Here is a 26071-nt window from a genome sequence, read left to right on the forward strand (position 1 = left end):
CCCGGTTAGTTAACCTGCACAAACTTTATAAGTTATCTTTCATCTAGAACCTTATTTGGCCCTCACAAATTCTGCAGGTGAAGGGTTAGAGAATGTATATTTTTCCCCCATTTAATGATTGAGAAGTTGAGAGTTGGAGCCCCTAAGGCCACATTCCATAAACTACAGGGAAACCCATTTTCTCTCTCTAGGTCCCGTCGTGTTTTCCCCTGGTGTCGTTGGGCTCAGGTCCCACCTGGTGTCAGATTTTTTGATTTGGTCTCATTTGTATCTTGTCTTCTAGGTCACCTGTAACTAGCTAAAGTAGGACTCTAAAAAAATGTGTGGATTTCCAATTTAACAAGCTGTGAAGAACATAGTTGCTGTCTCCTCTCTCTCCTCCCAAGAACGGCATTAAAGGAGTAAAACGATTTCAACCCACCAAGACAAAGGAGGCAAGGGAGGAGGTGGCAGTTGAAAAGAGATGGTGGGGTGTTCTCTTTGGGGGGCCATGTGCATCCCTCTAGTCCCAGATCTAGATGTTTCTGCTTTGAGCCTATACCGTGTGCTTTTTTGACCTTTTTATTTTGAAATAACTATAGATTTATAAGAAATTGTAAAGATACTGCAGATGGACCCCACGGTCCCACCAGCGGTCACTTCTTCTACCCCACCATCCATAAGCCCTGGCAATCACTCATCTGCTCTTCCTTCCTGCAACTGTTTCAGGTGCTGAAAGTCATGTAAGAGGAATCCTTCACGAGGTGATGTGTCAAGGCTGGCTTTTGTCTCCCAGTGGAATGCCTCTGTGATCCGTTCGAGTTGTGTGTGTTGGTCCTAGGCTCCTGTTTGCTGCAGAGGAGCCAACTAGCCTAGATCACAGTATTTGTAGGAGGTTCTGGTAGATGACAAATAATTGGATCTTATTATTTTTTTATCCACTTCGCCAATTTCTGGGGCTTCCCTGGTGGCTCAGTGGTAAAGAATCTCCCTGCAATGCAGGAGACACAGGAGACGTGGGTTTGATCTCTGGGTCAAGAAGATCCCCTGGAGGAGGAAATGACAACCCACTCCAGTATTCTTGCCTGGAGAATGGACAGAGGAGCCTGGTGGGTTATAGTCCATGAGGGTGCAAAGAGCTGGACACGACTGAGTGACCAGCACTTTCCCTTTCATTGGTATATGAGGACTTAAGTTTGCCATTGTATTTTTTTGTTTGTTTATGTTTCTTTATTTTTCTTTTCCTGCCTTTCTGTGGGTTACTTGAACTTTTCTTAGAGTTCCATTTGGTTTATCTATGCTATTTTTGCCTATATCTCTTTTATAGCTTTTTAGTGGTTGTTCCAGGTACTACATTATATATATTTAACTTATCACATATTACTGATATGGGCTTCCCTAGTGGCTCAGACTGTAAAGCGTCTGTCTGCAATGCAGGAGACCTGGGTTCGAGATATCTGTGTGTATTGGGAACTCATCCTAGTCTCCCGGTGTTGACATTCACCAGTTTGTGGGAAATGTAGAAACATTCCCATCTTTTACAACGCTTTGCCCTTCCCCATTTATATTATAACTGTTTACAAAATTTCCTCCACATGCAAATTAGGTCATGGTGCAATTTTGCTTCAACTGTCAAACATGCTTCAGAAAATTCAAGAGGAGGAAAATGCGTTTATTCACTCACCCACAGTTTTACTCTTTCCATTCTTCTTTCTTTGTTTTCAACAAGTTATTGACTGGAGACAGAGCAGCACATCTTAGCATATCTTTCCTCACCTGAACACTGTTGACTAAAGATGTTTCAATATTCACTTACAGAACAAACAGCCGGCCTATGCGTTAGTGTCTAAAAAAAATCCCCTGCTTGACAACGTGCTAATATTCCAGAATTCCTCCTTTTATCATGTCCTTTGTTTAGGGAACTTCCTCTAGCCATCTTCTTTGGGGACGTTTGTTTGTTGACCAGTTCCCTGATTTTCTTTCCTCTGAGAGTGTCTTGACATCCCTTTCATGTGGAAAGATATTTTTGCTGGATGCAGAAGTCTGGGTTGGTAGTTTTCATCTTTAGAAAAATGTTGTGTGGATTCTTCCTTGGCACTGATTTCTGGCTTCTGACTCAAAATCAGTTGTGCAATTATTTTCCTCCAACAGGTAAAGTATCATTTCTGACTTTCAAGATTTTTGTCGTTAGATTTTAGAAGTTTGACGATTATGTGTCTCCGCTGACTCTGTGGCTGGGGTGCTAGTCACGACTCCGCTGGGCCTCCTTTATCCCTGCCGAGGAGAGGCGCAGGCATCAGTTGCCTCTGGTGACCCCGCGGCCTTTGCAGGAAGGTGGTGTGTGAGTGCGGCTACCCACGTGAGAAGCACCTGGAGGAGGCCACGTGGCCCCACACCTTCCAGGGCCAGGAGTGGGACCCGAAAAAGCATGTCAGAGAGATGCCAACAGACGCCTTCGGTGACATCGTCTTCATGGGCTTGGGCCAGAAAGCGGGAAAGGTTGGTTTCCATAACCCCATTGTTCTTACTATGGACCAGAGCCCACCCTAGGTGACTGCAGTGGCCGGACCTCCTTAGGGAGGGAGTGAGAGGCTGCAGAACCCACCTGCCCAGTGCTGTGGGTGGGGTGGAGGGCTCTGCATGGCAAATAGAGCTACATGGTGCCCTCAGGGGATTTGTTGCCAAGGCTCTAGGAGAGGTGTGGGCGGGGCACAGTGGCAAGTTCAGGGGGTGGCCTGAATAGCTTTTGTCACTGCCAGGAGGGAGCAGGGGAGCACACGGCCTGCCGGCGGGGGTGATGGGCAGTGGGGAGGCCTTAGGGCTGGCAGGGAGAGCCAGTGGAAGAGGTGAGAGCCCTGCAGGTGGTGGAGCAGGGTGGGTCAGGGCCCCAGGCCTGCCTGGGGGCACGGGGGTGCGGATGGGAACAGCAGGGGGGCAAGGCCTGGCCAGCATCTCCCTCTGGTGCTGCGAATCTCAGGGTGGTCACTGGGCCAGCAGCACTGCCAAGCAGACGAGGGCCCTACCCCCACCCTGCTGAATCAGAGTCCCAGCCCCCTGGCTTTAACCCACCTTCTGGAGGGTTCCAAGACAGCTTGTGGATAGCTCTGCCCTGAGGGGTCTGGTGGGGTCACTTGTTTCTGTGCTGCAGTTCTGGGACCCCAGCCTCTTATTGGCTGGGTATGACCCTCCTCCTCGATTTCTCAGAGTCGCTGCCCACTTGGCCAAAGAGGCTAAACAAAGCATGTTGTACAAGGTGAACTTGGCCCCAGAGCTGCCTTCCTCAGCACCAGCTCCAAGCCCCGCCCCTCCATGAGCCGCTGTTGATGCATCACCACATTGCCTTATGGGGAGACTGGAGTCAGGCCGTGGGGCTCAGGCTGGGGCACCCTCAACAGAGAGACCCCGGGGCTGCTCCCCTTCCTCCCCACCAGCAGCCTCACGTCTCAATGCTTGCCTCCCTTTTCTCTCAATTGGTGACCTGCTTGGGGGCAGCCACTCTTGCTTCGTCTGGACCCAGTGTGAGCATCTGTCCACCTGCCTGCCTGGGGCTGTCAGGCATGGCTGGGGCAGGGTGGCCAGGCTCTGGGGCCTAGGTTGGCCACCCACTGACCCCCGGGGTCTTCTGACCTCCCTGCAGTACGTCCGCCTCTCCCAGGACACTCCCTCCAGCCTGATTTACCAGCTCATGACCCAGCAGTGGGGCCTGGATGCGCCCAACCTGCTCATCTCCGTGACTGGCGGGGCCAAGGACTTCAACATGAAGCCCAGGCTAAAGAGCGTTTTCCGAAGAGGACTCCTCAAGGTGGCCCAGACCTCAGGTACAGCAGGGACAGAGGGACTGAGGCCCAGACCATGGGTGGTGCTCAGGCCTGGGAGTGCTGGGCAGGCGAGAGGACCCCTGGAAGGCAGAGTCAGGACCTCGGACTGGCCAGGCCTTGTGGGTCACCGAGTTGGGCCCAGGCCCGGGCCAGGTGGGGAGTGTCTGATCAGACTCACCCACTTCCGACCACTGTACCTGGCTTGCTCACAGTGTAGACACAGCTCTGGTTGGCTCCCCACTAATGATGCTTCCAAACAGAAGCATTTAGAGAAAGTTCTGAGATGCCGTGTTCCTGAGAGCAGGACAGAGGGAGGCAACAGGGAGGTGGGGGAGAGGGCAGGGCCTACAGTCAGAGACGGGGTCGCCTTCCTGCCCCCACCTAACTGAGCATTGTGGGACATCATGGGTCCTGACTGCCGCAGGAAGACCTGATCCTGGTGGGGCTCACACCTGACAATGAGTTTGAAAGCCTTGGAGCAGAGTCTGCACGGCACCAGGTGTCCCTCTGCTCCTCCCCAGGGGCCTGGGTCATCACCGGGGGGTCCCACACTGGCGTGATGAAGCAGGTGGGCGAGGCGGTGCGGCAGCTGAGTGGCAGCTTCTGCGAAAGGGAAGTGGTCACCATCGGGATCGCCACGTGGGGCGCCCTGCACAACCGGGAGAGCCTGATCCACCCCATGGTGAGCTGGAGGCTGCTTCTGGGTGGGTTGGAGCACAGGAGGGAGGTGGGGGGGTAGGATCTTAGCCAGTGCTCAGGGAACAGGCCACCGCTTGGACACCAGGGTAAGTTCAGTGTCACGGGAAGTGGCTGGATAGGGACGTGGGAGACCCAGGCTCAAATCCCCCCAACCCCCCAGACCCTGGTGACCCCAGGAGAGCAAGCGCCTTGCCGGGACTCTGGTTTCCTTCCTCGAGATCACAGGATGGGTCCACATAAGAGTTGCCAGAGCTGCCACTGGTCTGGGGGCCCTCTTAACACCAGTCTGATGAGAAATGGACTTTGCAAAGGTGTAGCTTGGCTGGGAGCATACAGCCTACCAGCAGCTGGGTTTTCAGATCCCAGAGCCTGGCCTTTTAGCCCGGGGCTCAATGGTTCCCTGATTCCCCTCCCGTGAGCTTCTCTTCTGAGCTTGAAGACAGAGCCTTCCTGCGTCCATTCACCTGGGTGCAGGCCTGAGAAACAATTGCTTAAATGTAGGGATGTGAATTGGAAAAGAGAACTGATTCATCCAGTAAGATTTTTTGAGGACACAGCAGATTTGGCATAATGAGCACACGGAAGTTTGGAGGGAAACGCTGGCCCCCAAATAAAATTCTCCTTGACACACCGAGGAGGTGTGATGACGACTGTCCCATGAGGTTTGACTGATGAACGAGGCTCCGGCCTTCCTGGGGCGGGGGAGATGTGCGTTCACTTCCTGGAGAGGGCGTCCTCTGCAAAGTGACTCCTCATGTCAGTCGCAGACGCTAGTCACCAGGCAGCCGGCCCCTCGGCTGCTGTCCTTCCATGTCCACGTCACAGATGTGCTTAGTGGACCGGATGGGCTCTGTCTTGACTGTTGTTACACAGAGTGGAAATTTAAGGCCCAGAGATACTGACTGACTTCCAACATCACGCTTCACTTTTCTCCCCATCTTGAGTTCAGAGGACTTCCGGCGGCACCACCTGCCCTCCTCTGTGGCATCCAGGGGCCGTGTGCACGGGTCCATAGCCGCCTCTCCTGGACCTGTGTCCCAAGTGACCACCGAACTGATGGCTTAAAGCAACCGAAGTGTCCTCTCGCATTTCTGAACTCCAGAAGACTGACACCAGTACCACTTGGCCAGAATTGAGACGTGGGCAGGGCCAGGCTCCCTCCAGCGGCTAGAAGCTGAACTGCCTGCCTCCTCCAGCTCTGGTGGATGCCACTTTCTTGCCTTGTGCCCACATCGCTGCAGCCTCTGCTCTTGGTCGTGACCTCCTCCTCATCTAGGGACACTTGCCATGGCGTTTAGGACCCGCCTGGATGGTCGGTGCTAAGATCCTTAGCTTCATCACGTGACCAAAGGCCGTGTTTCCAGATGACAGAACATTCCCAGCCTCCAGGGTTTAGGGCCTGACATCTTGGCAGGGAGTATCACTTATCCCACCTGCTAGAGCACCCCTTCCTGGCGTGAAAGATGCAGAGCTGTCTGTCTGTCCCGCCCACCTCTCTCCATCCCCAGGGCGGCTTCCCTGCCGAGTACATCATGGATGAGGGAGGCCAAGGGCACCTGACCTGCCTGGACAGCAATCATTCCCACTTCATCCTTGTGGACGACGGGACCCACGGCCGCTATGGGGTCGAGATTCCCCTGAGGACAAACCTGGAGAAGTTCATATCGCAGCAGACCAAGGAGAGGGGAGGTGAGTGGGGCCCGCTTTCCAGGGCGCTTGGAGGAGACGGGAGCAGGCTGGTCCAGGGATCTGGGGCTCAGCTGGCTGTAGCCAGGACATTTGGTGGATGGGGTGCTGGGGCAGCCGTCAGAATACACCTGGACATCTGTATACTTGGTCAGGGGGTCATCTTCTCATGCCCCTTTAACAGAAGGAAAGGCCAGGCAGGCACTCAGGACACAGAGCACCCTGTGGTCCCTTCACTACACACATATCTCAGTTTGGAAACCAGAGCGTGAAGGAGTCAAAGCTCAGGCTTTGACCTCATTTCCTCTGTGGCTGGGGTGGGATGGACCCTAGGGAGATGGGAGGTCAAAAACACAGGGTTCTGCACGTGTTTTGCTGGTTGGTTGGACACCTTTGAGCTGAGGTTTTCAAGTTCTGCTGCATATTGGGGTTCCCAGAGTGTTGTTAGGCTGCAGCTGGCAGGAGTGGGGAGGGCCCCAGGGAATGCTTGGAGCCCACGGTCCTCAACTGTGCTCTCTGCTTCGTCCTAGGCGTGGCTATCAAGATCCCGATTGTCTGTGTGGTGCTGGAAGGGGGCCCCGGCACACTGAACGTGAGTCCTACTGGGGATGGGCCTCTTGGGTCAAGTTCTGTGGTGGGTGAGTAACTGCCCAGAGTGCTGTGACCTGCCTCCCAGGGAGGCTGTTGGCAAGAGGGGGCAGAGAGCCTGTCCACTGACGGAGGGAGGTGCGTTCACCATGCACAGTCTCTCTGGGTGGGTGGGTCGGAGCCTTCTGAGAGGCTCTGCCATGGGAGTGTCAGCCCTGGGGCTTGACCAGCACAGAGCAAAGAGGGGTTCCAGAGGGACTGCAGCCCTCACCTGCAGGACCCCAGGACAGCCTGTGGGGGGCTTCTATAGCTCTGCACTCAGGCTCCCAGGAGGGGTCCTCAAAGTACAGCCCTCAGCAACCCCCGCCCCCAGCCCCTTTACATTTAGCAGCTGAATGTAAAGCAGGCTTTGACACATGGCCACGGAGCTTCATGCTGACCCGCTCTCCAGCAGGGAATGTGCCTGCCTCGTGGAACTCGAGCCAAACTGACCCCTGCCATAGGACTGTAGGGTGCTTGCAGCTGCAGGATTGCCCTGGAGAAGCTGGACTCCCTGCCTCCTCCAGCTCTGGTGGATGCCACTTTCTTGCCTTGTGCCTGCCTCGCTGCAGCCTCTGCTCTTGGCCACGTGACGGCGGCCGTGGGTCCCATCGTCCACAAGGATGGAGGGGGAGTGGCTGCTGTCCAGGCAGGTCAGGTGCCCTTGGCCTCCCTCATCCATGATGTACTCAGCAGGGAAGCCGCCCTGGGGATGGAGAGAGGTGGGCGGGACAGACAGACAGCTCTGCATCTTTCACACCAGGAAGGGGTGCTCTAGCAGGTGGGATAAGTGATACTCCCTGCCAAGATGTCAGGCCCTAAACCCTGGAGGCTGGGAATGTTCTGTCATCTGGAAACATGGCCTTTGGTCACGTGATGAAGCTAAGGATCTTAGCACCGACCATCCAGGCGGGTCCTAAACGCCATGGCAAGTGTCCCTAGACGAGGAGGAGGTCACGTGACCAAGAGCAGAGGCTGCAGCGATGTGGGCACAAGGCAAGAAAGTGGCATCCACCAGAGCTGGAGGAGGCAGGCAGTCCAGCTTCTAGCCGCTGGAGGGAGCCTGGCCCTGCACAAGTCTTGAATTGGGGCAGAGCATGACATTCTGTTTATGTTTAGTAACCTCAGGGGGTCAGCATAGGTCCTGGGGTACCTCTGCGGGCAGAATGTGTCTGAGTCCCCCATTCCCTCTGAGACTCTCCCACAGCAGTGCCCAGAGCAGATCATCCTTCCTGCTGTGGTGGTGCCCATTCCTCACGGTGCTCTCACCCTGATCTCTGGGGGTCTCCCTCCATGTCCTTGTCTCACCCTGGGTCTCAAGGAGGGTGTGGAACTCTGGCCCAGGCAGTGCCCCCTGCTTTCTGGGGATGGCTCTCGTGTCCACACGTTAAGGGGGTGGAAACGTCCCAGTCTTTCATGACAGTGGAGTCAAGTGACAGGCTTGAGAGAGGTGGCATGTCGGGTGTGTACCCCATGTAGATCAGGATCAGTGCCCGCCCCTCTGAGCAGAGGAACGCACCAAGTAAATGTCTTTAGTAAACTTCCCAGCGGGGCTTTCCTGCTGGCTCAGTGGTAAAGAATCCCCCTGCTAATGCAGGAGATGCAGGTCTGATCCCTGGGTCAGATCCCCTAGAGAAGGAAATGGCAACCCACTCCAGTATCCTTGCCTGGAGAATCCATGGACAGAGGAGCCTGGCAGGCTACAGTCCACGGGGTCACAAAGAACCGACCACGACTGAGCGACTAAAACAATAAGTCAAACCTTCACAGTAGCCGGACAGCAGGGCTCTCGGAGAACCCTCTGCTTTCGGAGGGGTGGGTGTGGGTGGGCTCATACTGGCCCCTGTGTTGCAGACCATCTACAATGCTATCACCAACGGCACCCCCTGCGTGGTTGTGGAGGGCTCGGGCCGTGTGGCTGACGTCATCGCGCAGGTGGCCGGCCTGCCCATCTCTGAGATCACAATCTCCCTGATTCAGCAGAAGCTGAGCATGTTCTTCCAGGGGATGTTTGAGACCTTCACTGAAACTAAGATCGTGGAGTGGACCAAAAAGGTGAGACTGATGGGTGCGTCAGTCACCAGGTGTGAACCTGAAGCCATAGGTTAGACGCAGTCAGCCTGGCCAGTGGGACCAGGGCACACATAACCGAGACTCAGGAGCCCTGGCCGACCTGGGCATGGGAGCCATCTGCAGGGGTGAGGGCTGTGAGCCGGGCAGGCAGGGAGCTGTTGGCTGAGGCAGCAGGCTGCCCTGCAAGGGAGGATGTGCTGGGCCTCCGCCTGTAGAACTCCAGGTGGGCAGGTAACACAGGGCGCGAGGCACAGCCATCCTGGAAGGAGGACCCTGTGCACTGGGTGGGCACAAGGCTGGTGCTGAGGCCCTGGGGGTGGCAGAGGGGTGGGGAGCCCAGATTCAGGCAGCTGGGGTGCTGCAAGTGACGGCAGTGGGTAGCAGGGTCCACCTTCTGGGGTTGTCAAGGTGAGGAGACATGTAGATGTATCATATGGGGGCCCCCGAGTGGCTCTGGGAACCATGTGGTGATCTGGGGGTGGTTTCACATGCACCCCCAGATAGAGGCCTCCGTGGCCCAGCCCGTCCTAGGACCAGCATTCCAGAGGGAATCCTGTTGCCAGTGGTTGTGGAGACTCTAATTCTGGGAGGGAGCTAGTTCCACCCAAAGAGGGGACCCCCACCCCTCCATGGGAGGAGATGCTGAGTGGAAGCACAGGGAGCTGGGGACAGGATCCTGTGGCTACACGTCCAGGGACAGATCATTCAAAGAGGACTCAGCCTTGCTTCACGTGCCTGCGTGTCCTCTCTCCTTGTTTTGGGACCATTTTAGCTTCTTGGGAAAGAGCACAGGTCGTAGAGGGTTTCTGTTTACCTTCACAGCTCCCTGCTGTTAGTACCCTGCGTGAACCCCGCCCGGGGGGCCGGAACCGAGCAGTCAGCTCTGGTTCATCGCTGTCCACCAGACTCGGGCTGTCCGGATGGCTGGGACCTGAACCATCAGCCTGTTGTCTTCATTGTCTCTTTTCTTTCTCTCTTTCTAGTGTGACATTTTCTAGCTAGCCCACTGGATTCCAAAGATTTTTCTGGAACGTTACCACATGAACTGGATGACAGTGGGCTGCTCTGGTCGAGGGAGTGGGCGGGGGTCTCTGGGACATGGCTTTCTGCCCATCCCCTCAACTCCTGAGCAGTGAGCCTCATGGGTGCCCCCACCCCGAATGGTCTGGCTGGGACCCTTCTCCTGACTCGTGGGGAGAGCATGGCTGTTATAGCCCAGGACCACGATTGCCCTGCATTTCAGTAATTTTGCTGTAAAACGCATCGGTATTTGCTCTTCCATGGCTAGAGTGGGAGATGACACCGGGTACAGGCAGGTGAAGACCTTGCAAGGCTTATTCTGAAAACCTTACAGACAGGCTTCTTGCTGGGCTGGGAGGGGAGGTGGTGCAGGAGTGTAAATGGGACGTCTCTCCAAGTCCTGGAAAGAAGGAGCTTCTCTTTCACATCCTTTGAGTCAGTTGGATCATCTGGGGCATTTGGAATGGGCCTCAGAATTGGTCAAATCCCCAGTGCAGATTTTGGGGGTCCTGTTGAGCTCTGCAGAGGGACACATGGCCTGGCCCCAGCCTCCAAAGAGGGAGAAGGTGTGAAGGAGAGTGGCTAGGTGAGCCCTTGACACCCAGGAAGCCTTTGGCTGGTAGAGAGCCTCCGCCCCCCACCACCGCCCTCCAGCCCCGGTGGTCCTACCAACCCTGCAGTCCGGCTGTGCTCTGAGCCCCCGGGGCCTGGGCTCACCTGTCCTGAGGTACCCTGACCCCTGTTTCCTGGCACGATTCTTTGTGGGATGGAGGCAGTCAGGGCCTCTCTGACCCTCGGTTTCCCCAACAGTGAGTTGGGGCTGACAAAGCAGCTGGGGTCTGTGTCTGTCATGTACTCCGTAGATGCTAAACCAGGTTGTTAAATCTCCTGGAGGTTCACAGTTTAAGTGCCTGACATGCTTCTTTCAGGGCAAGTCTGTGGAGCAGCTTGGTTCTAACCACGTCCAATCTCAGGCCTTGTGGACGGTCTGTGCCCACCAGCCAAAGACCAAGCAGAGGGCTGGGGCCCCCGATGGGAGCTGGGTGGGGGGAGGGCAGCAGGCAGCCCAGGGCGAGCAGGACAGGTTCCACGGGCAGCACAGCGACCCTCTCTCGTCTGTCTTCTTGTGGCCTCAGTGGACTTCTTAAGGTTCTGGGAGATGTTTTCACCGTGGACGTCAGGTCAGCTCTTCATGGAGCTGGTGGGTATTGGCCGGCAGGCCTTTGGCCTTCCCTCAGTTAGCTTGTAAATTATTCAGGCGATTCTCAGAAGTGGGTCTAATCTGCTGAGGTTTAAAGGAGCTTGTGTTATCAATCCATTGCTGAGTCAAGGCCTGAAAATGGTGTTTCATACATGCCAGTCTTCAGTCAGGGGGCTGCCCGTGATGGTGGCTCCTGTTCAGTGGGGAGGGGTCCCCCAGAGCTGTGATCATTGATTCACTCCACAGGCCTTGGGGCTGCTCTGCCCCATGGTGGGTACATGGGTGCAGCCCCAGGAGGATGCAGATATCTGCCCTGGGGGTCTTCTTGCTGACCTGCAGCCAGCACCACATCGCTGGTGTCAGGAGGAGTGCTGGCCCTCTCTCAGAAGTCCCGCTCTCTTGTCTGCAGATCAGGGGTGATGGGGCTTAGACTCAGAGGATGGAGCAGGGTCACCTGGGAAAGTACTTAATACCGGGTCAATGCACACGTGCAGTAGCTACTTTGTCCTGTGAATCAGGAGTAGGGTTAAATCCGGGAGAGGTTTTGGCTGGAGGATGGGGTGGGGTTGGGAAGAGAGACATTTTGGGCATTTTGGAGTTGACAGGAAAGCGGGATCCTGAGAGATGGGGAAGGTTGGGGTCTTAGAGGTGGAGGCAGGGTGTATGAGGGGCCCTCTCGGTGGGAGAAGTCTTTATAGAGGGTACAGAGGCAAGAGCCGTGTCCAGGCTGAGGGGAAGGGGGTGGGGGAAAGAGGGGAAGGCAGGGAAGGCAGGAGGGGCTGGGCATGGTGGCCTGGGAGCTGGGAGTGGAGTCTGAAGCTTTGGGGTGTGAGGAACCAGCTGAGGCCCACCCCCGCCTCAGGCTGAAAGTTCAAGGGAGCAGTGACTGGTGGCAGGTCTTGTCATTTGGTTGTTCAGTCATGTCCAGCTCTTTGCGACCCCATGGACTGCAGCACGCCAGGCTTCCCTGTCCTTCACCATCTCCTGGAGCTTGCTCAAACTCATGTCCATTGAGTCAGTGATTCCATCCAACCGTCTCATCCTCTGTCATCCCCTTTCTTCCTGCCTTCAATCTTTCCCAGCATCAGGGTCTTTTCCAATGAGTTGGCTCTTCCCATCAGGTAGCCAAAGTATTGGAGCTTCAGCTTCAACATCAGTCCTTCCAGTGAACATTCAGGGTTGATTTCCTTTAGGATTGACTGGTTTGATCACCTTGCAGTCCAAGGGACTTTCGAGTCTTCTCCAACTGTGGCAGTTCTGGCAGCAGAGATGATAGGTAGATGAGATGGATGACAGCTAGATAGAAAGGGGACAGGAAATAGAGGATAGATGGATTGGTGATTGATAGGTAGGTAGGCAAGGCCCAGGGAGAGGTCTTCAGTTAAGCGTCGCTGGGTGTTGAACAGATACCACTGATCAGTGAGGTGGAGACTCTACCCCAAAGGCCACTCGGAAACACCATGTGTTTGGTCCTCACGCATCTTCATCTTCATCACCGTCTTCATCATCATCTTCACCTTCATCACCCCAGCGGCATGGGGATGAGGTGGTGGTCCTGGCCACATGGCAGGCGGGACTCCTGCCTGGGGCTCCGGTTCTGTGTCCGGGCCCTTGGTTCTGCAGGTGCCCTTTGAAGAGGTGGGGGGAAATCTCATGAGGAAAATGCCTGTTGCAGATTCAAGACATCGTCCGGAGGCGGCAGCTGCTCACTGTGTTCCGGGAAGGGAAGGACGGCCAGCAGGACGTGGACGTGGCCATCCTGCAGGCCTTGCTGAAAGGTGAGGGTCAGGTGAGGCGAGGATGTGGGGAGGAGCCAGAGTCCTCGCCCAGAGGAGCCAGAAATACCACCCATGCGCAGACGTGCTGGTCAGAGAGCAGCTGGACCTCGCCAGGCCACCTCACGCTCCCCCTGGGCAGGTGGTGCCAGTCGCTGATGCGGGGGTGTAGGCGCCTTTCTCAGCTCACCTTCTTACCTGAAATCTGAGTGCAGCCTGTACTGATTTACCCCTTCATGGTCATCACAGTTCCTCGTAAAATTCTGGGGTAGGAAGAAAGAGCCTCGGAAGTCTGCCCCTGCCTCCCCCACGTTCTGTCTCCTGTCTAACTCCTGTCCCTCCAGTGACAGAGTCCAGGTGCAGGGCAGACTCCAAACTTAGGCATCCGCGAGACCAGCAGCGCTCTTGGCCAGCTTCCACCCCTTAGTCTGACTTCTGCCCTTCACTCTTCCTTCCTCTCCCACTTCTGGGGCAAGACCCATGCTTCCCTGTCCTTCCTGAAAGCATGAACCAGGTCATGACATCCCTGGTGCCCAGGAACGTTTGTTCTGAGCTGAATGGCCCCTCATCCTGGAGGGAGGCCGGCCCCAGGCCAGCAGCGATGGCAGAGCGGGAAGCGTTCATGGTAGGGGGTCAGCTCGTTCACTGTTTCTGTGCACTGGTCCCCACGCTGTGGGTGTGGGTCCAGGCTGCTCTGCACCCTCACCCACACTTGGTCCTGTCAGTCCTTGAAGCTGCAGCCCTCCTGGTGGGTGTGAAGCCAGACCGCTGTGTGGGTTGAATTTGTGTCTCCGGGCTTGTTGGCCATTTGCATTTCATCTGGATGAAGTGTCTGTCAGATCTTTTGTCCACATTTAATTGGTTATTTGTCTCTTTTGTGGAGATTTAAGAGTTCTTGGTATATCCTTGTGCAAATCCTGTGTTGGACCTATATGCTGGGATGTTTTCTCTTGGTTCGCGGTCTGCTTTTATATGTCCTCCAAGGGCTCTTTAGGGAACAGAAGGGATATACATGTATCTATTCAATTTTTTTGCCACACCGGGTGGTCTGTGGGATCTTAGTTCCCCAACTGGGATCAAACCCACAACCCTCTGCAGTGGAAGTTTGAAGTCTTAACGCTGGACCACGAGGAAAGTCCTAAAGAAAGCTTATTGGTAACATTCTAGTTTACCAATTTTCCCTTCATCACTTATGTTCTTCGCATCCCAAGAGATCTTTCCCTTCCTGCAGTTGCTAATACTTCCCTCGGTAGCCACAGCCTTTACGTGTAGGTTTGTGATTCATGTCACGTTACTTTCTTTGTGTGTTGTGAGGTAAAGGTCAGAGTTCTTTTCTCTTCTTCCCTAAATAACAACCCATGTTTTAAAATGTTAGTCCAGAAAGAGCAGAAACTAGCTGGGCAAATAGTTGCACTGAGAACCTAGGTAAGGTGGTGGTTCTGCAAACAAGGCAAAGAAGGACATGTGCTGGCTTCCGCGGTCTAAGCTTTGAAAGCGAATGTTAAGGTGCCTGCCTTCCAGAGAACCATGTCTCCTCCAAACTTAGGGTGGGGGGCTTGGGCAGGACCTGGGGCCAGGGCTGGGAGTAAGCAAGAGTGGAGACGGAAACCCAGAGATGGTCAGATGGTACCCTGAAAGGAAAAGTGATTGTATGGAGGCATGTGCATGGTGGCGGGGCGGGGAGGGGTGTGTGGTTCCTGACTGAGCACCTTATCTATTCAGCTGAAATGATGGAGACGCTTGCTGACCCCACCCTGACTTTGCTGGGCTTTGAAGTGGCTCTGAAGCCCAGATTGAAGTCCCCAATGCATGTGCTTCTACCTACAGCTTCTCGGAGCCTCAACCACTTTGGCCATGAGAACTGGGACCATCAGCTGAAGCTGGCGGTGGCGTGGAACCGCGTGGACATTGCCCAGAGTGAGATCTTCACCAATGAGCGACAGTGGAAGGTGAGACTGCCGGGGGCTGCCCTAGGGGGCCTTGCTGGGGCTTGTCCGGACTCCGGCCCTGTCCTTGGTGAGGGCGACCGGCATGCCTCCTCCTCCCAAAATGGGAGACGATGGCATCCCTGTCTTGGGGGTACCAAGATTGGGGCCCGAAGGCTGATGACCAAGTACATGGCCCCCATGGCCCCCTCTTAGCCCTCAGAGCTATACCCCATGATGGTGGCTGCCCTCATCACCAACAAGCCGGAGTTCGTGAAGCTCTTCCTGGAGAACGGGGTGCAGCTGAAGGAGTTCGTCTCCCAGGCCACCCTGTTCTACCTGTACCAGAACCTGGAGCCCACCTGCGTGTTCCACTACAAGCTGGACAAGGTGCTTGCTGGGGAGCCCGAGCGCCTGGACCCCAGCGTGCTCCTGCAGCATGTGGCCCAGGTGCTCCGGGAGCTCCTCGGGGACTCCACGCAGCCGCTGTACTCCCGGCCCCACTCCAGCAACCGGCAGCGCCTCCTCCCAGTGCCCAGCGTCAAAATCAGTGTGAGTGCTGGCCAGCTTTGGAGCTCTGAAACACGAGTTTTCATTGTTATTGGGAAAGTTGTCTCTCGCTGTCATTACACAGATGGGGCAGGTTGCATGGCGGGCATCTTCTTTTCCCTTCTCTGGAGGCTGGAAGTCAAGGTCTTGGTGCTGACAGGTGAGCTTCTGGTGAGGCCTCTCCTCCTGGCCTTGGTGCTGACAGGTGAGCTTCTGGTGAGGCCTCTCCTCCTGGCCTGCAGAGGGCCAAGCACTCTCTGGCTCCATCCTCAGGGTGTCCAGTGTGGTTTCCTTTTCTCCTAGGCACCCTAAGGCTAGGGTCCTGTTGGATCAGGGCCCCACTTCTATGACCTCCCTTAACTCTAACCATGTGCATAAAGTTGTTGTTCAGTCGCTCAGTTGTGTCCAATTCTTTGCAACCCCATGGACTGCAGCACACCAGGCTTCTCCGTCCTTCACCATCTGTTGGAGCTTACCCAAACTCCTGTCCATTGAGTCGATAATACCATCCAACAATCTTGTCCTCTGTCGTGCCCTTTTCCTACTGCCCTCAATCTTTCCCAGCAGTAGGGTCTTTCCAATGAGTCATCTCTTCATATCAGGTGGCCAAAGTATTGGAGTGAAAGCTTCAGCCTCAGTCCTTCCAATGAATATTCAGGACTGATTTCCTTTAGGATTGACTGGTTTGATCTCCTTGCAGTCCAAGGGACTCTCAAGAGTCTTCAACACCACAGTTCAAAAGCATCAGTCCTTTGGCACTCTATCTTCTTTATGGTCCAGCTCCCACATCCATACTACTTGAAAAAACCATAGCTTTGACTACATGTACCTTTGTCGGCAAAGTAACATCTCTGCTTTTTAATAAGCTGTCTAGGTTTGTCATAGCTTTTCTTCCAAGAAGCAAGCATCTTTTAATTTCATGGCTGCAATCACTGTCTGCAGTGATTTCAGAGCCCAAGAAAATAAAGTCTGTCACTGTTTCCATTATTAAACTATCTATTTGCCATGAAGTGATGGGAGCAAATGCCATGATCCTAGTTTTCTGAATGTTGGGTTTTAAGCCGGCTTTTTCACTCTCCTCTTTCATCTTCATCAAGAGGCTCTTTAGTTCTCTTTCTGCCATAAGGGTGATGTTATCTGCATATCTGAGGTTGTTGGTATTTCTCCTGGCAGTCTTGATTCCAGCTGTGTTTCATCCAGCCCATGTGTAAAATCTCATCTCCAAATATAGTCACACTAGGGTTAGGGCTTCAGCATATGAAAGTGGTGGACACAATTCAGTATGGGAGCTCCCTTTCCAAAAACTTCCAACAGTACAAAAAATTATGCAGGAAAATGCTGTCCCCTGTGCCCCTTCCCTGAGCCCTGCTCACACCATTGGTGTTTGTGTGGCTAGGTCAGCATAGCTCATCTATGTCTGCGTGAGACGCACATGGGTGGCAATAATAGGAGGGGTTTTCTAGTCTGAATCTTTATTTGATGGGGATCCTGCAGTTTCTAAGCATTAAGTGTAATGCTGGCATCTGTGGTATATTTATGTGAGTGAAACTCCTCTCAAGGTTCAATAAGGTTTTACAAATGACACCTCAGGGCTGAACTTTGTCAGATGCCTTCTGAGAAGTTGAAATGCTCTTCTTCTTTCATATGAATTTGGTGAATTATAAGTCATTATTATTTTTTATCCCTATTTTGAATCTTAACTTGATTTCAGAGTAACATGCATTTAATCTGATGCTGGATTCCCAACATTTTTAGGGGTTTGCTGTGGTACTAGTGGTAAAGAACCCACCGGCCAAAGCAGGAGATGTAAGAAGCGTTGGTTCAACCCCTGCATCTGGAAGAGCCCCTGGAGGAGGGCATGGCAACCCACTCTAGTATTGTTGCCTGGGAAATCCCATGGACAGAGGAGCCTGGCAGGCTACAGTTCATGGGGTCACAAAGAATCAGACAAGACTGAAAGGACTTAGCACATCAGAATGTTGTCTTTCTTTAATTATAGTTTTATTTGGGGAGAGTTGTATATGTCAGGTTCTGGTATCAATTTTATGCTAGCTTTGTAAGAACATTGGGAAGAGTTTCTTCTTTCTCTGCCCTCTGGGACAGTTTATGTGGCTGGAGTTCACTGCCTCTTACACACTTGGCAGAATCCCTTGGAAGTCCAGCAGGGCCCAGTGCCTTTTTGGGTAGTAATTCTGATAACTTTCTCTTTTTCTTTCCTGATGGTCCTGATGTTTAGGTTTTATGTCTCTTCTCAGATCACAGTGATTTTGTTTTCTTCCTGTTAGAAAATTATGTACTTTCTTCAGGCTTGCAAATCCGTGCATTGTCCTAGGTGAGCTGTGCCGAACCCCTGAGACTGAAGCAGCTGCAGCTTGGTTCTGTACATTCATGGTTCTAGTTTTCTTGATTCCAGTATATTTAAGATGCCTAGTTGGAAAGTGCTTATGAAAGTCCCAAGTGGAAGCTCATATTGAACCATGTCTATAATTTAAGAAGATGAATTAATTTTTCTTTCTCTCTTTTTTTTCATAAAGATGAGCCTTCAGACAATTTCTGAAATCACTTAAAGTGTAGTGTTGTGTGTGATGTGGGAAATGTGTTCTCTGGGAATTGCTTCCAGAGGATGGAATTGTCTAAGGATGTGTTTGTTTACCAATGGGCCAGGAAGCCTGGAATCACTGTAGACTGTATCACTGTAGACTGCGTGTGTCTGGGGCCAGGGGCCTCCCACTCACACGTGGCTCTGTCTGGTCCTTGTTGCTGGTCTTCTCTGCAGGAGACACTGCAAGTTCCCTTGAAGAGGTCACAGCATTAATCTATTAACAGACTGTCTTAGAATTTTACTTCATAGATGCTATCACATAAGACTAAGGAATGTTGGGATGCCTGGAGAGTAGCAGGGGTCTACAAACGATGTAGGTGGTAACTGAGTGTTGCACTTTCTGGGTGTTTCTTCGTCTCCAGAGTGGTGCTTAAGAAACCCCAGTTTGAATGAGTGTTCATGAGAACCATCTGAGTGTTGTTGGAAAAGTGGCTCTCAGGGCTCATCCTCCAAGGATAGTGGGGCCGAGCTCAGGTCCTGCACCCTCAACAGATGCCCTCCCCCCCGCCCGCCGCCAGGTGGGGGCGCTGACTGTCTGCTGATCACAGGTGCGGAGAGTGAGTCGCCAGTCCTTGTACAAGCGTTCATCAGGCCAAGCTACCTTCACCATAGATCCGGTCCGGGATCTTCTCATTTGGGCCATCGTGCAGAACCGCCGGGAGCTGGCAGAAATCATCTGGGCACAGGTCAGCAGACTGCAACTATCAGTGGACCAGTGACAGGGCTCCAGCCCCATGGCTGCCCGGGTCAGTGGACTCTGTAGGCACGTTCCACCCCTGGAGGGGCCGCTTCTCTTTCCATTGATGGTTGGGGGGCTCAGGCATGATCTGTTACTAAAATGGGTGCTTCCCAGATGCTGTCACCTGAGGCTGTTGCTGGGCTGTCTGGGAACTCCCACCAGTCAGCTGGGTGGCTCCTGGTAACTGGGCCTGAGTATGGCTTCATTTTCAATGAAGGGGACTGGCCGGGCAGCTCCTGGTCACTGGGCCTGCATGGGACTTTATCACCAATGAAGGGGACTGGCTGGGTGACTACTAGGCATTGGGCCCGCATGGGGCTTTATCACCCATGGCGGGGACTGGCTAGGCAGCTCCCTAAGAAGCAGAACACTGCAGGCCAGGACTCCCCGCATGGTTTTCCTTTATTTCAAGCTGGCTTTCCTCTTAATAGGAAAGTAAAGTTTCATAATTTTTCTCAGAGAGGCCTTGCTTTTCTGAGTCAGCATTTCCAGGCTGCTCTCAGAGCCGGCTCCCTCAGGGTCCTGGCAAGGCTGTGGTGACACCACCCCCCCACAACCCTCATCAAGGTTCTTGGAGTATGCCCTCTCTCAAGGTGCTTGGAGGAGAGGGTGGGCGACAGAGCCGGCCTGACTGTAGCCTCAAGTATGCCTGGTGGGGCTTATTGGCCAGAAAAACCAAACTCAGGTTTCCAGGCTCTGACACCAACCCCTCACCCAGGCCAGTGCTGCCCTCAGAGCCAGGGCCTCTGGGTTGAGTATTGAGAGCCTCCTGTGAGATTCTCTTGGCCCCCCTCTGGTGCCTGGGCCTGGGGGTGCCACCGAGGGTGAGGCCTTTGGCCTTGGACAGGGCCATGTGATGGCCAGGTCCTCGTTTCTCCTCTTTGGGAGCGCTCCTTGCATGGGGTTGACCAGATGCCTGGAGAGCTCTGGGCCTTGTACCAGCAGAGCTGTTTGAGTGCCTGTGTCCAGTCTGTTCTTGGGGAGCAAGGGGGCTGCCTGGCCTGTGCAGGAGCCTGACCACCTGCAGGGCTTGCGTGTGACCTGGGGTGAGCCCAGAGGTTTATGTGGGAGGAGCCACACTGAGTCCTCACCCCGCAGCCTGTACTGTCTCAGGGCCTCTGTTCTCATCAGCCTGGGTGGCGTGTTGGGGGTCCCAGGGCAGGACCATCCAGAGCCTCATGGTGGCTCCCCCTGGAACCCAGAGCCAGGACTGCATTGCTGCAGCCTTGGCCTGCAGCAAGATCCTAAAGGAGTTGTCCAAGGAGGAGGAGGACACGGACAGCTTGGAGGAGATGCTGGCGCTCGCGGAGGAGTATGAACAGAGAGCCATTGGTGAGCTTCTGGGGCTGCAGCCTCAGACCCGGGCCCTCATGGGCGACCCTGGGGTCCTCGCCCCATCCCTGTGCACGCTGTGCTGTCTGGAGGGGCCGCGCTCTGCCGCTGTCTGCAGCTCCCCCTGGTGAGGATCCGGCTGCTGTGACGAGACCTTCTCCCATCCAGGGGTCTTCACTGAGTGCTACCGGAAGGATGAGGAGAGGGCTCAGAAGCTGCTGGTCCGCGTGTCGGAGGCCTGGGGCAGGACCACCTGCCTGCAGCTGGCCCTGGAGGCCAAGGACATGAAGTTCGTGTCTCACGGTGGCGTCCAGGTGATGTTCTTGGGGCCCCCTTCCAGAAATACCTGCCTTGGTGCTGCAGGAGTGGATGCAGCCTCTGGTGCACATGGACAGCACAAGAGGTCACTATGTCAGGTCCTGTGGGGACCCACGGGTGGCACTGACCATCGGTCACCTGCTGCAGACAGGCACACCCTCTCCTCACTGTTTGCCAAGGAGAGAGCCGATGCTGAGTGAGAGCGCCTGGTTAGTTGTGAAGGCTGTGGCTCACCTCTGCATGGGATGGACGTCCCTACCTGGGAGCCCCCAGCAGGCCTCCAGGGCCAGGCCTTAGCTCCCCTCACCCCTGCTACCTGGGGTCTCAGGAGGGATACATGGAGGTGGCGGGGCATCCTCCTGGAGCAGCAAGCACAGGACGCTGTGGCGTTGCCTTGGTGATATGAAATGGGTAGAGCACCGGGGGCCCCTCAGAGCCCTGGCGCTTCCTTGGGGCACAGCCTCATCCCGTCACCACATGCTGAGTTGGCCATGCTGGATCCCAGGGGCTTGGTGGGGAGGAGTTCTGCCCACACTGCCCACCCCCAGGGAGAGCTCAGGGGGCCAGCTGGTGAGAGTGGGGCAGGGGGACAGAGCCCGGCTCCGGGGAGCCCAGTCCTGCCCCCAGAGCCTCTTCCTGGGCTGGCAGACTCAGGACCAGACCAGAGCTGCCCACTGCGCTGCCCATCACATCACCTGTGGGCCTAGCAGAGCGCCGTGCTTGAGCCTGCAGAGTCGCTCCTCCTTGGGAGTCTCAGGGAGTGCAGGGTCAGGGCGGATGGGGGACCCATCGCCCTGAAACCTGCCCTCTGTTCTCAGGCCTACCTGACCGAGGTGTGGTGGGGCCAGCTCGGCGTGGACAATGGGCTCTGGCGTGTGGTGCTGTGCATGTTATTCTTCCCACTGCTCTACGCTGGCCTCGTCTCCTTCAGGTGCCGGCCCGGCTGCGGGGCCACTGGGGCTTGGGGCCAGACCTCCCTTCCCAAATGGCCCCTCTGGGGGTCTTCACTGCTGCCACCGGTCCCAGGATGGAGGGCATTCACGCTGGGGAGGGCTGAGAACTGCCGTCGCCCAGTATCCACCGGGGGCGAGTCGCACCATGGCCTGAGGATTTTTGGATAGCCCTAAAGGAACCCGAGGGCCCTTCAGGGACCTCTTTGCAGGGCTGTGTGGCTGAGCCCCTACCACAGCCATGCGTGCAGGGTGGGTGGCCAGCCGCGAGTCCTGGGCCTCCCTTCTGTGGTGCAACCCCTGGCTGAGCTGGCCCTTCACGGCCGTGGTCCCCCCTGCCCATGTCTTCCGCAGGAACAGGCGGCAGCAGGCGGAGGGGGGCCTGGCCCGCGTCCGCGCCTTCTTCAGCGCGCCCGTGGTCGTCTTCCACATGAACATCCTGTCCTACTTCGCCTTCCTCTGCCTGTTTGCCTACGTGCTCATGGTGGACTTCCAGCCCCAGCCCTCCGGCTGCGAGTGCCTCATTTACCTCTGGCTCTTCTCCCTGGTGTGCGAGGAGCTGCGGCAGGTGGGCCAGCCCGCTCCCACTCCACCCGCGGACCCTCCTACCCCCAGGAGCATCCTGGGCTCGGTCACTTTCTCACGGTGGCCCTCGGCCCCATGCCATGCACAGTGAGCCCCACGTGGGCGCTGAGAGCTGGGCGAGTCCCCTTGGAAAGTGTGGCCTGTGGTCTGCTAGCCACTTCCGCCCTTGTTCCTCCTCCACCCGATCCCCTCAAGGCATTGGTTTTTGCTTGAAACTCTCTTATCACCCCAAGGGTGGCATCACTGAGTGGTGTCCTGGACTTTGTGAGTCCCTGGCTCCCCGGTGAAGGACACTGCAAAATGTGGGGGTCCCCTCTTGGGAGGGGAGCTGGGCTCAGCGGGGGCCACCTCTCTGGCCAGCAGCCTCTCCCCAACTCTCAGCTGCCCAGGAAGTGGCGCCGGTTTGCTGGTGGGGAACTGAGAAGGATGACCCACAGCCCCGCATGTCCGTGCTCATGCCCCCAGCTCTTCTATGACCCCGACGGGAGCGGGCTGCGGAAGGCGGTGCTCGTGTACTTCAGTGACTTCTGGAACAAGCTGGACGTGTGCGCAATCCTGCTCTTCATTGCGGGGCTGACCTGCCGGTGAGCGGCCTCCCCTCCTGGTGGCCCTCCCATCCTATCAAGGGAGCAGCCCCCACAGGGCTGGGCTGGGGTGAGGCTGGGAGCTGGGGCCCCTCGCGGTTTCAGCACCTCTCTGGATATGTCTGTGCCGAGGGTGCCCTGCCCACGTGGAGACAGGGAGGAGCCGGGGCAGAGACGCGGGCTCTGTCACCATGGGGAGCTGTCTGGTGGGAGTGCCCGTGTCCCAGCCGAGGGCCCTAACATCTCCACAGCCCATCAAAGCCACATGTCTGCCCTGTGTGACCCCTTCATGAACAGGAGGGGCTGGGCCAGCCTGCTGCTTCCCAGGGTGCCCACGAGGCCCAGGTTCTCTGCCTGAGGCTGGGCTTCCGGGCCCTCCTGGAGGCTCTGCCCCTGAACTTATACCCAGTTTTAGTGCTTTGGGGTCTGGGGTCACACTGGGGCTGGGGCCAGCCCTGGAGCAGCCAGCTGAGGCCCTGGTCCCCGTCAGGCTGTACATGGGGCCAGGGCAGCTGGGCAGGGGTTAGGGCCAGCCCTGGAGCAGCCAGCTGAGGCCCTGGTCCTCGTCAGGCTGTACATGGGGCCGGGGCAGCTGGGCAGGGGGCTGGGGCCAGGCCCGGGGCAGCCAGCTGAGGCCCTGGTCCCCGTCAGGCTGTACACGGGGCCGAGGCAGCTGGGCAGGGGGCTGGGGCCAGGCCCGGGGTGGCCAGCTGAGGCCCTGGTCCCCGTCAGGCTGTACACGGGGCCAGGGCAGCTGGGCAGGGGGCTGGGGCCAGGCCCAGAGTGGCCAGCTGAGGCCCTGGTCCCCGTCAGGCTGTACACGGGGCCGGGGCAGCTGGGCAGGGGGCTGGGGCCAGGCCCGGGGCTGACAGCTGAGGCCCTGCTCCCGTGCAGACTCGTGCCCTCGCTGCTGTACACCGGGCGCATCATCCTCTCCCTGGACTTCACCATGTTCTGCCTGCGGCTCATGCACATCTTCACCATTAGCAAGACGCTGGGGCCCAAGATCATCATCGTGAAGCGGATGGTAGGGGGGGCCCGAGGCACCCTGGGGAGGATGGTGGGGGGGGCCCAAGATCATCATTGTGAAGTGGATGGTAAGGGGGGGCCCGAGGCACCCTGGGGAGGATGGTAAGGGGGGCCCCGAGGCACTCCAGGGTGGATGGTAAGGGGGGCTCTGAGGCACCCTGGAGCCATGGTGAGGGGGGCCTGAGGTGCCCCGGGGCACAGCACACCCCACAGGACCCCAAGTCAATACTGCTTCCACACCCTAGTGTGCCTGTCTCGGGTCTTGTCTGAATGTTGCCTCGTCCAGGCAGCCTTCCCTGATATCCACAGCTCATTCCTGATCCCTGTTCTTGGGTCATGGTCATGACCCTTCCTACTCCTCATGGGGTGCCCAGCGCCCCTTTAGGCTGTCCCCTGGAGCTCCTGGCTCCATGCAGCCATGCTGTGAGGGTTGATGGAGTCTCGTCCACTGCAGGGCACGTGGGGACCCTCCTGTGGGCAGGGACAGTGTGGGGTGGTGTGGCTGCAACTGGTGCCCCCCTCCCACAGATGAAGGACGTCTTCTTCTTCCTCTTCCTGCTGGCCGTGTGGGTCGTGTCCTTCGGGGTGGCCAAGCAGGCCATCCTCATCCACAACGAGAGGCGGGTGGAGTGGATCTTCCGGGGGGCCGTCTACCACTCGTATCTCACCATCTTTGGGCAGCTCCCAACCTACATTGACGGTAGGAGGGGCCCTGACAGCTGTGGAAAAGGAGGTGCCCCCCTTGTGAGGCTCCTCCAGGGTCCCAGAAGTGGGAGGAGGGGAGGACTGGGCACATCCCACTCGCTCAGCACTGCCTGGGGCTGTGGCTCCTGAAGGAAGAGATGGGTGCACTTGGGGGCCTATCAGTTGACTGGGACAGGCATCAGCTGGCTGCAGCTGGGCTGTACCTTGCAGCTGCAGGGAGGTCAAAGTGGGTCGGGGATGTGGCCTGGGGCATCAGCTGACACCGCCCCCCCATTAAATGCCATCCGATTCCTTCTGTTCCTCCCACTGCAGTCAGACATACGTCTTCCTTTTCTGAGTGGAGAGAACATAGAGTTTGTTCTCTGCCACGGCTTCACTGAGATTGATTCACATACCATAAAACTTGCCTGTAAAAAGTGGCCACTTCCATGGTTTTTAGTATATGTACAGACTCTAATTTTAGAACGCTTGTTCCAAAAGTCACCCCACACCCTTTAGTAGTCACCACCACCCCCAAACGCGGGTGACCTGTCGTCTACTGTCTCTGTCGCTGATGGTGTTGTTCAGTAGCAAAGACGTGTCATGATTGTTTCGGCCTCTGGGTCCCTTGGGTCCACATGAATTTTCAGGTGATCTAATCAATTTCTCTGAAAAAGACACCCAGGATTTTGATTATAAACGTGGGGTTTCTTCCACTTATTTAGATCTTTAATTTCTTTCCATAGCATATTTTATTTTTCAGTATGTAAGTTGTGCTTCTTTTGTTAAATTTATTCCTAAATGTTTTTATTCTTTTTCATGCTGAATTGGATTGTTTACTGTATAGAAAAACACTATATTTTGTATATGGAACTTGTATTCTGAAACCTTGATGGATTTCTTTATTAGTTCTAATAGTTTTTAGGTGCCTTTTGGGGGATTTGCTATGATCATGTCATCTGCAAATACTTGTTCCTTTCCCATCTGGATGTCTTTTTTTAAGTACTTAATTTTGGCTGCGTGGGTCTTCAGTGCTGCGCTGGGTCTTCAGTGCTGCGCTGGGTCTTCAGTGCTGTGCTGGGTCTTCAGTGTTGCGCTGGGTCTTCCCCGCTGCACGAGGCTTTCTCTAGACAGAATGAGTGGAGGGTGCTCCTTGGTTGCAGTCTTGGGCTTCTCACTGTGTTGGCTTCCTTCATTGTGGAGCATGGGCTCTAGGATGTGGGGGCTTCAGTAGTGTTAGTTCACAGGCTTAGTTGTCCCGAGGCATGTGGAATCTTTCTGGACCAGGGATTGAACCCATGTCCCCTGCATTGCAAGGCAGATTACTAACCACTGGACCACCAGGGAAGCCCTTATCTTACAGATGTTTAAAGGCACTGAGTATATAGGTGTTTTGTAATATTATGCATCCTTTACTTTTCTGCAAATGTGGAGCTGTGTTTTGGTTTGTAGTCACATGTTCCAACGTTTCTATGTTGCCTCTGCAGCACTTTTCCTTTCTGATGTCTCCCTTTTCTTTAAGACAGTTGTTCATTTTCTCTTTGACGTCTTTTCTGCCACATTCTGCTCCCAGGGTTAGGACCTGTGACTTAGATGACATAGTTTCTCCTGTAGATGACACATCCCCAGGAAGTGCCCTGGTGGGGTGCCTGGATCCCAGGGAGGCATGTGCCAGCCTGGAGTGCAGGTCTGGCTCTTGGGCTTTCCTGGCAGCGGGACTTCCTGCCCGCAAGGATGCTTGGTGTAGATGGTCAGCCCTTTCTGGCTTCCCTCGGGCTTGAGCTGACAGCTGAGGTCACCCAGATGTGCGGGGCTCCAGGCCTGTGAGGTCATTGCCCAAGGGCCCCTGTGACTCCACGTGGCTTTCTGGACTCACTTACCCCCTCATTCCGACCC

At 55.6% G+C, this 26071-nt stretch overlaps 1 protein-coding gene across 6 annotated transcripts in view; it reads left to right on the forward strand.

The window, feature by feature from the left end:
- TRPM2 (transient receptor potential cation channel subfamily M member 2) overlaps window positions 1–26071 on the forward strand; it is a 40638-nt gene that overhangs the window by 3216 nt on the left and 11351 nt on the right. For 3 of the 6 annotated variants that reach the window (XM_068981915.1, XM_068981574.1, XM_068981827.1), the window contains exons 3-19: window positions 2310–2478; window positions 3617–3797; window positions 4319–4479; window positions 6005–6185; window positions 6713–6774; window positions 8664–8864; window positions 12779–12881; window positions 14706–14827; window positions 15020–15355; window positions 18503–18640; window positions 19896–20025; window positions 20194–20339; window positions 21162–21274; window positions 21648–21861; window positions 22260–22462; window positions 23357–23489; window positions 24020–24191. In XM_068981915.1, the coding sequence (XP_068838016.1) occupies window positions 2310–2478; window positions 3617–3797; window positions 4319–4479; window positions 6005–6185; window positions 6713–6774; window positions 8664–8864; window positions 12779–12881; window positions 14706–14827; window positions 15020–15355; window positions 18503–18640; window positions 19896–20025; window positions 20194–20339; window positions 21162–21274; window positions 21648–21861; window positions 22260–22462; window positions 23357–23489; window positions 24020–24191 (2765 nt within the window). The remainder of the gene's footprint in view (window positions 1–2309; window positions 2479–3616; window positions 3798–4318; window positions 4480–6004; window positions 6186–6712; window positions 6775–8663; window positions 8865–12778; window positions 12882–14705; window positions 14828–15019; window positions 15356–18502; window positions 18641–19895; window positions 20026–20193; window positions 20340–21161; window positions 21275–21647; window positions 21862–22259; window positions 22463–23356; window positions 23490–24019; window positions 24192–26071) is intronic. The other 3 variants (XM_068981538.1, XM_068981656.1, XM_068981740.1) reach the window with 1 other exon arrangement.

This window comes from Capricornis sumatraensis, chromosome 1 (genome assembly GCF_032405125.1).
Source record: "Capricornis sumatraensis isolate serow.1 chromosome 1, serow.2, whole genome shotgun sequence".
Taxonomy (NCBI): Eukaryota; Metazoa; Chordata; class Mammalia; order Artiodactyla; family Bovidae; genus Capricornis; species Capricornis sumatraensis.